The following is a 17,283-nucleotide window of genomic DNA, read 5'->3' as shown; positions in this document are numbered from 1 at the left end:
ATCTCAAGCTGCAAGCAGTTAGATGAACTTTACAGAGAAGCCAGTCAACCAAGCACCAAACCTCTCTATGCCACATAAAACACCCACCAAGTAAAACAATAGTTTTAGACAATCAGAACCCTCAAATTTTGCAACACTAAGCAGTAAGGATGCATTGCACAAGTAAAGTGGGGATAGTTAATGCTGTTACAGTTTAAAACCCACTACATTTTCCACAGTTTACCTGACTTCAGATGTACTTTCCTGTGGGTAAGTTCTAAAACACTCTTGTGCATCTACAGAGACAGTTCAAGGATGCAGCACAGATAAGACTGTCTACTTATGAATATAAAGCTCAGGGAAAGGAGATATGGCAGAGTGACCCTTAATTTGTGTTCATTTATTCCCCTCTGCTCTGTGAGAAGGAGAGTTTGAATCTATGTAGAACCATGGGAGACCCACCACCATCTCAAAATCTGCATTTCTCCTCCCAGACCTCCCTCGCCCATGGTGTCTCCTCTGTCCCACTGCCTGTCGTAGGACCTAAAGCAGTCAATAGGAACAGGACAGGACCCTGTGTGACTCACCAGGGCTTTTTCCCTCTGCAGCACCTGGGGTTTGAGGGTCTGGCCTGGTGTTTTGTAACCCTACCTGATAAACGTCTCTGGAAATGCACCATGGCTTCAGCATGAGCTGCAGGACCCTCAGGTTTCCAAAGCGGCAAGTCCTCAGTGCCCGGGATGTCAGACTCCACACCAGGCTGTCCCAGCTGTAGAGCAGGTCCTCAAAGCCAAAGAGCACAGCAGCCATGCCAGCTCCCTGTGCAAAACACCCCAGACTCCCTGCTCGGAGGCGATCAGCTAATCCCAAGGCGCCTTATGAACTGGAAGGTTGAAAAGTCACCGCAATTTCCATCAAAAGAGGAGAATGAAAAGAAAGGAAAAAACCCTCAAACCACCAAACCAAACCCGACAACTAAAAACAGCAGCCAAAGTAAACTGGTTGGGGATGTGTCTTTCTCCCTTCGCACACGCCCTTCAGGATGTGGTTTCTCCCTCTATGTATCTTCTCAAAGCGAGTTCTTCTGCACCCAAGGATGAGCAGGGAAGAGGTAGAAATACCTCTCCTGACTTGGGGAGGCAATTGCACATCCCTCGCAAAGGGCTTCTTAGTTACACTGCATCACTTCCCGGCTCTCTGCTGCAGAACCAAAAAGCAAACTTGGATCCAAAGTCATCACATTGCAAGTTCAGTCCTGGGACTCCATCCAGAGGGAGGAAAAAAGCCACTCACTCTCCCTCTGCCAACATTCCCAAGACATTCCAGTATTGGGCTTAACTCTTTCAAACACTTCCGAAGAACAGCTGAGAAGACAACTTTGCTGTGTGCAACATTTCATCCTTTTGTTTCGCGTGTCAACTAGCCATTGCTCATTACGCGCTGGTCTTTTTTTTCCACCCAGCTGCCTGTTCTGAAACTTTTATGTATTTTGGACTCAGAAAGGGACTTAATCTTTATGAGACACACAACAGTTTGCAAAGCACCTTATTTACTCAAGGGATGATAAGTTAGAAAGCTGCATGGTTTAAACAACGCTCATTTAAAATCAGTCTAATTCAGCCGGTGTGGACGTATTTTTAACCCTCACTGAGCTTGCATTCTTAAGGGTGGGTCAGATCTGAGCAAGCCCAGGGGAATGCAATAGAGTTCTCTCCATGCGAGCTGGACGCAAAGCACCATTTTTAGTCTGTGGACACAAAGATCCATTTCTGACAGCCCTTCTTAAAATAGGTGTTGAGAAAAGATCCCTGTGCGTTTCCCCCCGGAGCAACTTGTCTGTGTGGAGACTTCAATGCTGCCAAAATCTATGTCTAGATGGGCTGAATGAACTGATCCAGTGCGGACAAAAATACATTATCAACACAAGGATTTTGCAGTTCAGTTAGATCGTCACCAAGTCATGCAGTTAATTTGCAACAGCCCTTCCAATTAAATCCCCTTCTACTTATGGGCTAACATTTAATAACTACGTGGGGATACTGAAGTGGAATTACTTTTACCACAGGCACAATACAAACCAGCACCCTCAGACACAGCTGTGTGTCAGTGGTATTTTTCACTCATTTCACCCTCCCTGTAGAGGAATGTGTGCAAAAAGGCAGCAGGACTTGAAGGGAGCAGAAGGGAGTTGGATGGGGAGTGCCTACATGAGGCATTTCTGAGGAGGATATTGTTTTATATCTACCACTTTTTAGAGTGGTTGATAGGACAATTCCACTTCGAGCTGAAATCACTAGGGACCTGCATGCACTGCGCCCCTGAAGCTGCTGGTTTAGCAGAGCTGAGAAGATATTGTTTCCCAAAAGCCTCAATATCTTCTCTGATTCAGCTCCCTGCACAGGGGAGGAGCAGCAATATTCATCTCTGGTTGGTTTCCTGCAGGCTTGTCCCACGGTGATGCTATCCATAATTTGATCATAGAGGATTGGGTGGCACAAAGCGAGCAGTGCGTCATGATGACAGCACAGGGATGCTCATCAGCTTATTGAGAGGGCCAGGAAAATACAGCTGCAAAATTCATGTTCTCAGCCTAATTGCTTCTTCAGGACATAGTTCTTAGAGTGGCATAATATAATACAGTAATAAAATCATATTTCCTTCAAACTTGTTAGAAGATATTCATTCTTCTAACTACACTAAAGAAAGTGTAGTTTTCTTTCCTCTTCTCTCTGTCTCTGCCTTTTCTTGGTGTCCAGCCTTTACTGATAGTCTCCCTGTGCTCATTATCTCTTTGTTATTTCTTTGCTTGTCTGTAAACTAGGTAACACACCGCCTCTACTAGCAGTGATGTAGACAAGGGAAAAAGGAACATCTTCATTATTAAGCCTCATTTGGAAGAAAAGCAGATTTTTTTTTTTTTTTTTTTTATATAACTTGACTAGACAATATTTGCTCCAGGCTACAGCCTGGTGTAGAAGATCTCTGCCTGGGAGCGCAAGAGAGGAAAGGAAGAAATGTGTTTGATAAAGCAAAAGAGAAGGGAGGAAAAGAAGCCATAGTAAGTGATTGCTCTGGGATGTGACCTAACCCCTTTGGCATTCTGCAAAGGGGGAGAAGAGGGGAAATGGAGGATATGCTCAAGTTTTAAAATTAGCTACTCCACATGTGCGTCTAGTCTTTCTGTGTGCTCAAAAGGAGACTTTTAGTCCCTCATCCCAACTCTTTAATTACTTAACAGATGAGGGCAGCTCTGAAGGACCCTTTTCACTTGGCTGATGACATAATCAGACTTTCCGAAAATGGTTCCCCTACGTATTTATTTAACTGATAGACTGAAGCAGTCTCCTTAGGAGTCACTTGAGTCTATAGGAGGCCCAGTGAGCATTTCAGCGTGTAGATTTACCTTTATGATTAGAGCAGATTGTTCGGTTTCCTGTGGAGGTTTTTCTTGCTGATTAGACACATATTATTTTTTAAGGGGGTAAAAGCTGGCTGAATACAGATAACTCATCCCATCTTGCAGCTTCCAAGGGAATTACGAACATGGATGTTTCTCCGGCAAAGACAGACAATGCCCTCCAGAGACAGGAGATACACCACCAAAGGTATTCTTTTCCAAGGAGACACTGCAGAAGGTGCTCTCACTTATTCAAAAAGGCCAGAAGGTGTTATTACTCAGGGAATACCAGAGAAAAAAATACCAAGAATCAGGAACTTAGCTCTTCCGCTGGTGTAGATTTTGAGTAGTTTCTGTAAAAACATCTTACTTTTCTATAAATGTGTTGAGCCTCACCTTCACCATGATTAATTAGGAAAAAAGAAAGCCCTTTGCACTCTATATAATCTACAGACGTTTGCAGGTCTTTTCAACACAGCCTTTTTAATTATGCACTGATTATTTCCCGCTGTCTGTGAGAAAATGTCAGGCAAAACATTTACTATGAAACCTCCCACGTTTTACTGACAGTCCAAAGGCTGTTGCTGGGGTATAAAAATAGCTCCTTACATCCCATGAAAAAAAAAAAGAGAAAAAACCTCAAAAACTTTTGGACTGCTGGGTTGCTTCATGGGGCGGTCACCAAGGCCTGAAGGCTGGGGTTGGACTTCCCAGCCCCAGCAGACAACTCCTCCTCAATGCAGACCCTGCAAATCACTGCCGTGCACTGATGTAGGTGGGCGCTGCCTGCACAGGGAGCTCAAGAGATGTGTTCTTGTTTTGCCTTCAGGCAGATTGTATATTCTGGCCACAGAAGGAGGAGTTCAGCATCTCTTTCCAGCATGCTTTCAAGTAAATATCTACCCACAGCTTTCAAATGGGTGTGGACATATTGGGCACAAAGAAAGACAAATATGTCGGGTGAAGGGTGGTTTCCTTTGAGCTTGCTGTGGAAATGCCAGAAACATCCTTCTTCCACCCAACACATGGCCCCAATGGTCCCTCCGGCTCCAGCCCAAGTGGGTCTTTTAGGTCTTATTTCAAATCCATTACCCTTTTTGATCTTTATTTCTCTATAATATTAAGAAGATTAATGTTGTTAGATCTTTGTGTCTAAAGCTCCTTTTCATGTTGCAGCTTCACTCTTTTTCTGTTGGAAATATTTTTTGAGCTGTTTAACGAGTCACATTTTCCTCCTTGTGCCTTAATGGCGCATCATTTTCTCGGCTAATGTGACTGGAACAGTAAGAGATTACCCACTGCCAAGTGAGTAAACACACAGGGAAGGAGGTTCACCCCCCGCCCCCTTCATTCATATCTGCCCACATGGTGGAGACTTTCAGGAGTGACCTCCCTCCTGTAACGGGACTGGACCACAAACTCTGCAAAGATTTCCAAATACACTTTGGGCACCAAATCTACTTGTGAACCTGAGCCTCCGAGTGCCCTATTCCTACCCTAACCAAGGTGTCCTCATTCCTCATGCTGACCCATTTGGCCTTCTCTGTTTTTCCCCTGACAAATGGCCTTGCTGCCACCCAAGGAGGCACTATGGAGGGTTTCTACATGTCCAGCCAGAGCTTCCCAGAGTGCAAGGACCAGCTACAACTGGCTTTATTTCTTGTACCTACGCCAGATTTTGTACTTTGTTTGTATAAGGAAAGATTTAAGGGAAGGATTTTAATAGGAGCTAGAAATGGTATTTGAGTTGAAGAAGCAGATCCTTAGACTTTGAGGGCTATGTTATAAAGTGTGTATGTCCTGGGAAAAGGAAACTCACCTGAATTTAAAAAGAGAAAGAAAATATAGTTTGGATGCTCATACTGGGTCTGCTGAGAGCTTTGATATTAGTTGATTTCAGGGTCTACTGACCCTGTGACCATTTTGTAGTGCTGTAAGTTCATGGCCTGAGTCTCTGTGGACTAGACATGGACAACGATCATGTCTGAGCCTCTCCAAACTTGAGAGGAGGCACCAATACCCCTAGCTCATCTCTCCAGAGCTGTAGGTCAAGAGGCCACACTTGGGCCTATCTCCCCCAAAGATACACTGCCCCATGCAAATGTGATAGCCATGCCTGGACCTCTTCAGTTACCTTCTAACTCTCCCCTGTCACACAATACCAAAACCACAGATACAAACAGCCTCCACCCCTTGCTCACCAGTGTGCCACTACTGACAGCTCTAGAACCCCCTGTGGAGAAAATACAAGAAGCTGAAGACATAGAATCATAGAATGGTTTGGGTTGGAAAAGACGTTAAAGCCCATACAGTTCCAGCCCCCCTGACATGTGCGGGAACACCTTCCACTGGATCAGGTTGCTCAAAACCTCATCCAACCTGTCTGATTGTTAAATTTGAGTACGAATATCACAAATCAGAAATCCTGTCTGATTTCCTCAAGATGTTCTCAGGTGTCCATATGGCCTAAAATGTTCCATAATGAAACAAACTGCTGCTTCACAGTAATAACTGAATGAAAATTTACTATTCCAGTCATCAACCTTGATCATAACATTTCTAAAGCTCTTTGAAAATGCAAAGTGCTCTGGTGGTGCTAAGTATTATCGTTATGTGAACAGCAGTTCCTTCTGTGTAAGGCTGTACGTGACCTCACTTTAAGAGGTTTTTTTATTGACTGACACAGAAGAGTGTGTCATATACTCAAATCATACGCATTTCATTTCCTAAAGTAAGCTGTGTTAGCGATTTAACAAGGTTTAAAAGTAGGTGAATCCTATAAAGCTGGGCTCGTACTTGTCCCTAATATTCCACCAGCTAAAGTGATTTCACTTCTACTACGTGGAAACATGAAAGAGATTGTGCGGAGATTTGCTATTCAATCCTCTTTCTCTGCGAACACTGCGGTGAATGAATCTGCAGGAGAGGATGTAGGTCAGGACAACTTATTAAGTAAATAGTGCAAAGCAGCCGCAGAAAGTGAATGGTGAGATCTTAAATACGATTATTCACTTTGGAAACCCAAGCTTATGATTAACTCTGATCCCACTGGGGAATGTAACATTCTGTGACCAGGGTGTCCAGCCAAAGCAGCACACACTGGCATGTGCTCATCACTGCAAGGTTTATCATCGTGCTGCTCTCTGGTATTGCATGCAGAATGGCTTGGGAGAATTATTCTTGGCCAGAAAAAAGCAGAAAAACAATCACAGCCTCCTTAAGAACCAGGTATGAACATAGGACAACATAACGCTCACCCAGCAGCTGAGCTGTTTTTCTTCCCTGTTATTTGCCTGTATCTAAAATAACCTCCGGCAAGGTTCAGGAGTGAAGCAGTATGAAGCAGAGACAAACCTGTGTTTCTGCCCATCAGGAGGGCACTGAGTTTCAGACCAGGGATTGAACACACCTAACTGTTCACAGGAGTCACACACTTGTTCAGCTACACTTCTCTTGTTCCAAGTTTTTGCTTATTCCGTTGGTAAGTGAAGCAAGTATCTGTCTCTGTAAGAGTTTCTTCTGTACCCCTGAGTTTACATCACTTTGAATTATATGTTTAAGTTGTGCTTCCCACCCTGTATCAGAAGATGATGGCCAAACTGTCAAGATGGCTTTGGCTGTGGGTTGTGGTTTGGAGGACACATTGCTTCATGTTGCAGGTGTCTCTTAACTGGTGCTGTTTGCTTAGGAGAGAGGACAAATCTGGTGGCTCATAAAAAGCAGTCTGCAGTTTTGCCCTGTGGCAACATGGATAATTTAATGAAGGGCAGCCTTGCTGTCTATGCAAAACAAGTCTATATGCAGCACAAATGACCCATTTCAGCAGAACCTTTTCTTACAACTTATCCTGCAGATATATTTAAGTAGCCTGAGTGATTCAGACACAGTGGTAACACTCCCTGCATTCAATGATTAATACAAAGTCCTTTCTGTTCACAGACAAAAGCTGAGCATTTCATTAAAAAGGAGGAGGGCAAAGGGAACATATTTTAGAAAATCAATGGTCCAGATTTCTCATGTTTGATCTTGCTTATGGGTTGGAAAGCCTGCTCCTGCTGAAGTTTATTATTTATGAAGTGCATTTATTCTGAAGATCTGTGTAAATGAACATTACAAATAAATTCAGATCTTGCTGGTTGGGATGCAATTGTCACTGGACAGAGAGAAACGATGTAGCAGCTCAAATATAACCTTAAGTGTAGAAATAAGGTGGAATCTGGTCCTACTCCAGAAAAGTCATCTGTTTCCTAAGTAAAATTAGACAAGTCACATAAATTTATGAGTCTCCATTTCCTCAGCAGATTAATTCACTGACATTCGTCAGGTTCTATGAAATCTCAAGGGAACTGTCTTGCATTAAGAAGTAAATATGTGTTCAGCCTCCTAGAAAGCCAACTGGTCACATCCCACAAGAGTTATGCAGCAAACCCCAGAAATACTTAAGATATCTTGGATCGATAACATACCCTCTGTTGAGAGCTTCTACACTGATTATCAAAATGAGCATAATTATAAGTGAATAAATGGTCCCTGAGGTGAAGACTGGTTATATACGTGTATGTTGCCTGTGGGAGCAGAGCTGTATGCATCTAGGCCATGCTAAGTGTGGGTGCCGTGGAGGAAGGTGATGGCTCTGTTGACTTGGGTAGAGAGGTCCAATACTGAGTTGTTAGCACCATAAAACAGTGCATGCACACATTTGCACACTCATTCAAGGCATATGCACTGGGGCAAACTCCTGTGAGGTAGGCGAGTTGTTTCTATCGCCACAGCAAAATTAATCTGCAGATGGGAAACTCAGGAACCAACAGAGAGGGATTACTGTACTGAAACACATCTTCATGCTGAGAACATCTCCCCAGCTGGGACCAGTTAGACCTTCTCAGTAGAGCATAAGAGTTGACCTCTACCCTGTTTGCTCCCAAAACGCAGACCCCTGTGGCTTGTGCTAATGGAAAATCTCCATTTGTGTTGTAGGACAGTGCTGGATCCATGCCATTTACAGTGATAATGCATGCACAGTTGACAGAAGATGATAACTTGCACTTCTGTTGCTGCTCAGCTTAAAACCCTGTACAAACATCAGCTTCTATTGCTTCACAGTGCTTTGGGAGATTTGTATTTTTGAGCTGCTACTGGAGCTGTGGATAAATTGGGACAAGAGGAGTGAAATGCCTCTGCGGGACAGCTAGTCACAGAGGCTGGCAACCTGGCTTCCCTTTTCTCTGCTTGTTTTCTATAGCTACTATAACACCCACTACCGACCAGCATATCCAGACAGGGTGCTGAGTTTCAGGAGGTTTAAATAGTAGCCCAGACTCTCTCTGCCGAGGTGGAGTGCAGTTAATCAAACTCCCCCACGTTCTGTCTTCGAACTTGATGATTTGTACTGTGGAATGCAAACTTACCGTCTAGCTTGTTTGCTCACACCTCCTGAAAAGAGGAGAAAATAGATTGAAAGCTGCTGGATCGAAGCAGCAAGTCAGTCGCTTCATTGTCTCTATGGACAGCAGACTGAAGCTGTTCAGAAGTTAAAACAAAGAGGATTTACGCTCTCAATTTAGAAATTTATGACTCATTCCCATTTTGGCTGTTAGAAGTGGCTGCCATTTCCCCTGCCCCCAAAACATCCATGCCATAAAAAATAAAATTCATAAGCTCTTTACTGTCCTTATCTTGATGCACAAAGAATTCAAATGTTCACTGTTGCTATCTGGAGCTCAACTTCCTGTTATTAAGAAGGACATCCTAGTATTTAACAACACAAGATTTTTATTTTTTTCCCCTTCTTCAAGCCAGGCAGAATGTCTAATGATTCTGGGATTTGTTTCCTGCTTGTAATTAAGTAGGTCACAGCTGCAAAGCAAGAGAACAAGAAAATATTCAGATCACACAGAGCCAAGAATGATTAAATCATTTGCAGCTGAAGGATATGGCAGATTTTCTTTCTTTTTTTTTTTTTTTCTTTTTAAAGAAGTCTCGAGTCTAAGGAAAACAAATATTGGAACTTTTAAGAGAATGATGAACTTGGAAGTTCTGCCCAACCACCACAGTAGCTTGGGAACAAAGATAGATCAAACCCTCAGCTAATGTTCTTCACAAGTTGAATGGCTTTATGTGGTTTTAAATAAACTTACTATTCTGTTGCTTAGGGCCATACATTCTATCCATGAAATTCTCTTTGAACCACACGCAAGATTGTCCTCATTTCTTCTGGGCAGTTCCTCCTAGGACAAATGCAATGCAGCTCTCCAAGTCATCCTGAAATGCCATGCTATGCCCTCCCCTATAGGTCCCACACAACACACACCCTGTGTTACTCCAGATGTAATTGAGTCACAGCACTATCTCTACCCAGACCTGAAGCTCCCACAGGGTTGGAGATCTTTTGATCTGCACTCATGGCTCTAGGTGTTATGTTGCCCTTAACTGGCTCCCACTCCACCTCTCTTTAGGATAGTGAGCTCTTGTTGGTCCCTGCGTGACTGCCTTCACCCCAAGAGAAGTATTGGCATTGTGTGTGGTCTAATGCCCTTTATTAAATCATGCCTACATGGCTGAAGAACAACCTCTGAAGAGCCCTGACAGTAGGGATAGGGACAGGGAATAGGCATCAACTGATAAAGCCTCACAAAGCCAGGAAAAACTCCCTTCACAGAGCCGAGGTGTCAGTCTGATTGACCTCATTTGGGTTATTGCAGGGTTCAGGAGGAGCATAGATGACTACACATTTCCATCAATGTGCTTTTGCCTACGCTTTGGTATAAATGAGGCTCTTATTCTGTGCAGTGAGAAAATGCTCTTTGGGAAGATTTATGTCTGAAGCCCACCAAAATCAACACTGTGCAGGGCAGTGGTCCAGTCAGACAGGAGTCACTGCCTTGGCAGGGAACATTCTCTGTGAATGCTTGATTTCAAAATAGGGTGTTTGGCTTTGTCAGAAGAGCGGTTAAGATATGGTCAGAATAACAAGAATGAAAGCATATTGACGCTTCCATAAAAATGTGATCAGGAGGGACATAAATCTTGGTAACTGTAAATTGTTGATTACCTCATGTTTACTCAAGTTCTGATTGGGAAAGAGTCATGGGAAATGAAAACCCACATAGATAGCATTCTGGGATCTGTCCTCATTTGACCGGACATTGTCAGTTCATTCCAGGATAAGAGAACGTGGGCCTTTTCATGCTGGTATTTCTTGGCTTTGCAAGCTAGGAATTGAGAGGGAGGGATGGTCAGTGTCTCCTCAATGGGCATTCATTATGAAACACAAACAATGGAGGGTTTCTCAGAGATTGGTGTCTGGTGAATTCGAGGAGAAACCTGCAATCTCTCCTTGTGAAGCACTGAACTCATGAGAGAGGGGCTGTCTGAAAAAGCATAATATTAGACATTCTGGGCTGCAGAAGATGCTTGATCTGTCTTCAAGTGATCCAAGATATCTGGATTTGTGGGTTTCCATCTGGAATTTCTCTAAAAGCTGTTGACTTTCAGAAATGTGTTGCTCCCTTCTCTCCAAAACGAGGTTCCTTCACCTTGAGCCTCTCATATAGAGGACTCCCGAGGAAGGGAAGCTAGCGACTTTGGAGAAAACACCAGTGCTGGGCTCTGTAACAGAATTTCAGAGATCTCAGAGCACCTCTTGGCCTTTGCAGAAAAACATGCATGTTGCCTACATCCTTGTCCTGAATCTTTCAGCAATTTCTCTTCCAATCTAGGGTGGAGAACAGCATCTGTGGATCAGTATAAAACGAAGCTCAGGAATGAACGGTTTTCAAAATGCTGTTGCAATCCAGAGTCTGGCTATCACTGCACGGTCTGCTGTGACTGATTGTAAGGGAAAAGGGCTAGATCATATGCTGGCATCAGCCTGCTTTATCTTTCCCCTGACACCAGCCTCCAGAAGCTGGAGGTTGGCCCCAAGGCCACTTTAACCGCTCTCTGGTGACTGATTTGATGCATTGGAATGCACTAACATAACTTTGCTTTTAAATATCAACGTCCTCTGGTTTTATGACTCTTCTTGGCCAGGTTCCCACTTGCTATAACTGAAGAAAATCCTTTCTCATGTGCAGGAAACTGCCGCTATTGGTGCATTTGAAAATTTACAGGAGGATACATGATTGCTGCATTACAACAAAGTCCAGGATGGAAAAAAGAAGCTTTCCAACATTTCAGAGTGGAAATTATGAAAATTAGAAAGCCTCCTCCCAGTCCCTGGTGTAGTTTGCAAGCAAGGGTTAGGGGAAGAGATTCAGGAGACGGAGAAAGGGGACGTGGATGTGCACTTCAGGCTAATGGGGGCCCTGAATTTTGATCCTGCTTCAAACACACCCAGATTTTCATGGTGTTGGCAGTTCACCTTGGCTTTTACCTTGAAAGCATCCCATGTGCCAAGTGGAAATGACAGCAGTGGCTTGCAGAGGTCTGGAGAGATCAATGTCTGCAGAGACTTTTTAATATGTAAAGCTTGACATATTATAAGGAATCATCTCAAACTGTGACCTAGGATTGCCAAGTGTCCCTCTTGCAATAGCCCATCCATCATACTAGCCTTGAGAGATTTTCCTGGATGGTATTTTCAAAAACTGGGAACTCCAGTTTCTGCCCTCAGGCAAAAGTAACAGCTTTGAGCTCAGCTCTGAGGAAAGCAGAGCCTGTGAAACAATTGCAACTCGCTTTTCTTGGTTGTCTGTAAAAATCTGGACCTTTAATGAGGACAAACTACCTGTGGGGTTTTAACCTTGCTCCTCCTCCTCCCAGCTGTCTGCTGATGGATTAAGATTGATTAAGGGAAGACTGAAAGACATAAAGTCACTCGTTGCCATCATCATTCAACTTCCTCAATGCTCCAAAGTATCATAGATAAGATTACAACCCATGCAGGACAAGTCTTGTAGTTAGAAACATACTGTAGCTGCTGAACGCATAGCAAAAGGATTTATAAAAGCAGGATGTTGGAGAGGTATTTGGAGTGCTGTGCGGGAGGAAAAGGACATTGGCATTCTTTTCTCTGACGGGTGGTCATTTCTCATGGATTACACTGATCAGCAGAGCACACTGATCCTGTGCTCTTCCCCTGAGCAACTCAGTGCTATTACCCAGACACATCTCAGAGTCTCTCAGATGCAGTCAATACAGGCATTTATGCATAGAAACTGATAAGAAATACATATTGCTTTGAATGTCAGATGATATCTATCCTGCAATAAAAAAGAGGCATTTGGAGAGGGTGCAAACACAAGATCCAGTCCCTGTCCTGTCTCCCCAGCTACCCTGTACTCAGGTGAAGTATCTGGCATTTTATCAAGCTAATAGTCATAAAGCTACGGTGAGCATTTCAATTATCTAATTCTGGTGCCCTTATCTCCAGCCTTCAAACACATAAACGTGGAAGGCTAATCCAGAAGCTGGCCATAAGGCTGTCCTTCAGAGCAGATTCAGAAGTTCCCTCAGGATCTCTGAACATGCTTTTCCAAAAGAAAGAGCGAGCGCCATGGACTCCCCAAAACGGACTTAAACACAGTCTCTTAAAACAGAACAACTGCTTCTCCAAATGCTGTCTCAGAGACACAGAGAGGGGGCTGGTGTCCAGGACAAAGCTGCTTGGCACCTGCCCTACCTCTGATGGACTCATCCATATGTTGGGCAGGAGCATGTATGCTCTCCTTATGATGTATATTTTAGCTTTGCTGGGATTTAGGTGATGATCTAGTGATCCACAGCAATAAGGAAGCAGAGCCTTCTGGCTGGCTTTGACTCCAAAGCCAACGTAGTCATCATGTTATACTGCTGTTTTCCATCCTGCTCTAGAGGAGCAGGGGACCACTGCCAGGGCTAAGAGGGCAGGGCCACCAGAAGGATAGAGCCATTGACCCCTTTCAGTAGAGCCAATGGTAGCCACCTAGCTTGCTGCAAAATCAATAAACTGTATTGCAAGAGGCACACCTTTTGCTAGGATGCAGACTCACACTGCACTTACAAATCTTGACTAAAGGTACAATTACACAGAACCAACTCTTGTTCATCTGTTCTTCCACACAGGAAAAGCTATAAGGAGCATACAGTAGCTTTAATGTGAATGAGCTGGATTGCTTGCCTGGTTGTGAAATAGATTTATATGCTCTCTAAAGTGAGGTGCAGCCCATCTGTTTTGCTTCTCTAGAACTCCCCTCCAAGAACAGTCAGCTTCTCCCAGAAGTCCCACAAATATCAGAGGTGGTAGTGCAGGGCTTCCTAGGACAAACCCTGGACTAGTAAACCAAAGATTCACAGGAACACAAGCAGAGCTAATGAACACATAGACATGGAGTTTGATCTTGGTGGTAGGGATGTTCACATCTGGATCTGGACTAGCCTGGATACCCCATCTGGATCTGGTCTCCAGCAGTGAGCATGCAGAACAGACATGACAGTCTGTGTTTATCTCCTCTAACCGGAAAGGCTTTTTTCTCTACAGTTAACAGAAGATGGATGTCAGCACAGAGGACAATTAATCCCATCCTAAATTGTCTTTGAAGAGATAAGCACTAGTTGTCCCCAGAAGACACACATTGCTCTCTGCAATGCTAAAGAGGCCAAAAAAGGTAGAAAAATTATTACAGCTGCATGACAAACTAAACGTAGGCTGGCTGAAGGTACAAATGACAGGCATCTAACATGGGAAATAGACACTAGCAAGAACACAAGCCCCTACCTTTAATCTCTCTTAGCTGAGTGTCTCCAAAACACCTCTCATCCTATCACTTACGTGTTGGGAGCTGGCAGGGTGAAAACTCCTTGTGGTGGAACCTTTTGAGATAAGGCAAATTTGTAGTGATTTCTTTTCTGTACTAAAATGGTAAAATGGTGCCTGTTCTGCATGTAGATCTCCAAAGGGCAGATACTTAGTGCATCAACATTAATTGCAGGTTATTGGTCCTTAGCCATTGTTTCACATGGAGTTTACCTAATCTATGACTATGCAAAACCCGGAGAGAAAATAGATATCCATGGTTCCACCTCATCAAGACTTGGTAGCTTTTATAGAGGGAATGCTGGAAACTAAAATGAATTTCAACCTCAGTTAAGAAACTTGCTCACTTATTTTGAAGCATGCACAACCCTAATTACACCATCTAAATATACTCCAGAAGTACAGCTGGACTGTGGAGTGCGTTCTGGTGACTAAACAGCATCATTTTCAGCCCATTATCTTTTCAAGAGCTTTTCATGTGATATCTTTGGGAAGTGGAGACTAATCGAGGTCCTTGCTTGCGCAATTTGGAGAGTTTGATACTTTGGTCCCAACAAGAAAAATTGAAGCGTTAGAATCACTCATATCCATCTGCTGGTAGAATTGAAAGTCACTGTTTCTTTGAAGCCATTAGAAACAATGGAGACAATGAGGATAATACGTACTTCACCAGGAAACAAACTAAGCTTAGACAGAAAGTTTGACCAGAAGTCTGAAGCATGTTTGAAATCCAAATCTAACTTTCCAATTTTCTTGAATCAGCGAAATAAAAACTGTGCAGCTACCAACAGAACAGATTTCCTTTTGGTCAGAACAGCCTCTTTCATGATTACTATCAGGCTGGTTAGGAGGCCCTGGTGCTTATGAGCTTCAGTAAGGTCACTGCTGATGTTTAATCAGCCTTCTGTTGGTGCCTAGTCTGGTCTCAAGAGTGAAAATGAAAAGTTCTATGAAGGCTAAGCTTCTTGCTCATCCTCAGTTTTGCTTTTTCATTTTTTTAACTATTGGGTTGTTTTCTGTGTGTTTTGTGTTTGGTTATTTTTTCATTCACTTACAATATCCTGATTGATTAAAAGATTGATTAAGAAATTAAGAACTGGGAAAAGGCATGGACCATACTTTGCACTCAATGTCTGAAAATGCTGTTATTTCTGGCTAGGAGATAAGTTAGGATTAAGTCTTCATGGTGGGGAAGCTTGGGAGACACTTCAAATACAGAAGCTACTGCTTTGCATTATCTGCTGCTTACTGGTCTTGCTGAAACAAGCCTCGTTATGGAAAAGCCCTTCCAGGGAGATCCTTGTAGGAGTGGTAAGTTCTTGCCTTTTGTACTGTAGAACACTGCCTAGAGGCAACGTAGTTTGGTGCTAAACTGTGGTATCTCCCGAGTTTCGGACTGCTGGTGGAAATATGATCCAGGCATGACATGAGCTACCAAGAAAGCCCTCTGAGCAGGCTTATTAGCTGTGTGACTGAATGGGTCCATGAACTATAGGAGCCTTTCCACCCCCTCCAAATCCTTATGACTAAATTCACATAATCCCCTCACCCTTCCTTTCACCCAAATCCAGAACATGTGGCTCATTTCTGGCTCCCAACTTCTGCCCCCTGGCTTGCCCTTGCTCTGTTCCCTGACCTACCCTTGCTGTTCCAGGGTCTGGTCAATCCGAAGACAACAAATGCCAAACTTTAATGAATATAGCTTTTCATTTTCTGATCAAAATAAGAATTTGAAGCCCTGGAAATGTCACAGCAGAGCTGCTGCTGGTGAGGTCTCCAGACCTTGAGAGCTTCCAATAATTCAATTAAGCTCCAACCATTTGAAAGCCAATTTGAGCGGTACCCTGGCTCCAAACTCTGCAGAGTTCACCAGTCACTATCCATTAGCCTCTGTTGTGCTCTCACCTCTTGCTCTGTTAACCTGCATGAATTTTAGGGGGATAAAGTCTGGCATAGCTCCTGATCTGTTTCACAGGAAAGTCTGTTTTGATTTGTTACACCTTTTAGAAGTGTCACAAAATATTACAACTTCCAGTCACCCAAGAAGGTGCGCCAAGCATTTATCTGTCTAGATAGAGTTCAAATTAAACCAATTCCTCCAAAATACTTGTGAACAGGTCAGAAAAGATAAAGCAGATAAATTTGATGTTTTGGCAGTCAGAAGTCGTTATATCAGAGCATTATACAGGTGACAGTTTTGCTACTTAAGATTATTCTCTCATTAAGTTTTTTTGGGGGGATGCAATTATTTGTCTATAGGGCTGGTGAATAATTCATTGCAAATAAAGCATGCTGTAAAATGTTGCTTTTTCTTGTTCCACTGCTCTAAGTTTTTGTGTTGGTTTTATGACCTTGAGTCTTGAGTGACTTTCAGAAAAAAAGCTAAGACAACAGGAGTTTCTTGCTTCAAGGTCTTTATTCTCTATTGGGCAATTTCTACAGTCAAATATGTACTGTTCTTTTGTTATACACAGTATCTGAGTAATTCTACTGTCACCTCGGCAGACTAGCAGATTGATATTGATGTTATCAAGGTAAGAAGCCCATCCAAAAAACGTCACTAAGGTACTAAGCAAAGGACCTGCGAGACCTGCCAGTACATGCGAGTCAATAGCGTGAACTGGAAAGATCAACTTCCCTTGAAGCACTCACTTCATTGTGGTGTCAGAGTGAGTGTTCACATGATCACTCACAGAGGCTTGCTCGAGAGAGTTGAACAACAAGGGACCACTCCACCCTAAATACCACAATATCTGCCTTACTCTAGCCTGTTAGATCCTGCGCTACAGCCCCTGGTGTGAGAGATTTCTGACCACTTTGCCCCCGAATCCATGCTGGAAAAATGATTAATAACAAGCCAAACTCTGAATTATACTTTGTCTAGCAGAAAAAGAAATCCATTAGTTCAGACCAGTAAAAGCACTTGTATAATAGATTTGTACAGCAGCAAGACGTACAGAGACTCTTTTGCTGGGTTTGCTTGAAGGCAACCTTCTTTCTTGCCAAAAGCAAAGGTCGTCATAAACTGCAGAATAGCGTGGGAAAACCTGCCTCAGACTTGCTTTGCAGAGCAGAAAGAGTGGGGTTTTTTTTTGAGCCCTGGGTTCTCTCAAGAGAAATTTATTTATAGGAGGAATGATGTTTCCTGCCACATTCTTAACATGCTTGCAGC

At 43.3% G+C, this 17,283-nt stretch overlaps 1 protein-coding gene across 8 annotated transcripts in view; it reads right to left on the bottom strand.

Annotated features, from left to right (window-relative positions):
• FRMD4A (FERM domain containing 4A) overlaps nucleotides 1-17,283 on the bottom strand; it is a 389,746-nt gene that overhangs the window by 196,833 nt on the left and 175,630 nt on the right. The window contains exon 1 of one of the 8 annotated variants that reach the window (XM_054056338.1): nucleotides 631-1,008. The exons of 6 other annotated variants lie outside the window; for them this stretch is intronic. In XM_054056338.1, coding sequence (XP_053912313.1) covers nucleotides 631-789 — 159 coding nt within the window. In that variant the 5' untranslated portion in view covers nucleotides 790-1,008. Of the gene's footprint in view, nucleotides 1-630; nucleotides 1,009-17,283 lie in introns of those variants that run through there. One more of the 8 variants, XM_054056337.1, reaches the window with a different exon arrangement.

The sequence above is a fragment of the Cuculus canorus genome, chromosome 1 (genome assembly GCF_017976375.1).
Source record: "Cuculus canorus isolate bCucCan1 chromosome 1, bCucCan1.pri, whole genome shotgun sequence".
Lineage (NCBI taxonomy): Eukaryota > Metazoa > Chordata > Aves > Cuculiformes > Cuculidae > Cuculus > Cuculus canorus.
The sequence above is the reverse complement of the archived record's forward strand: the minus strand, read 5'-3'. Positions and strand labels throughout refer to the sequence as shown.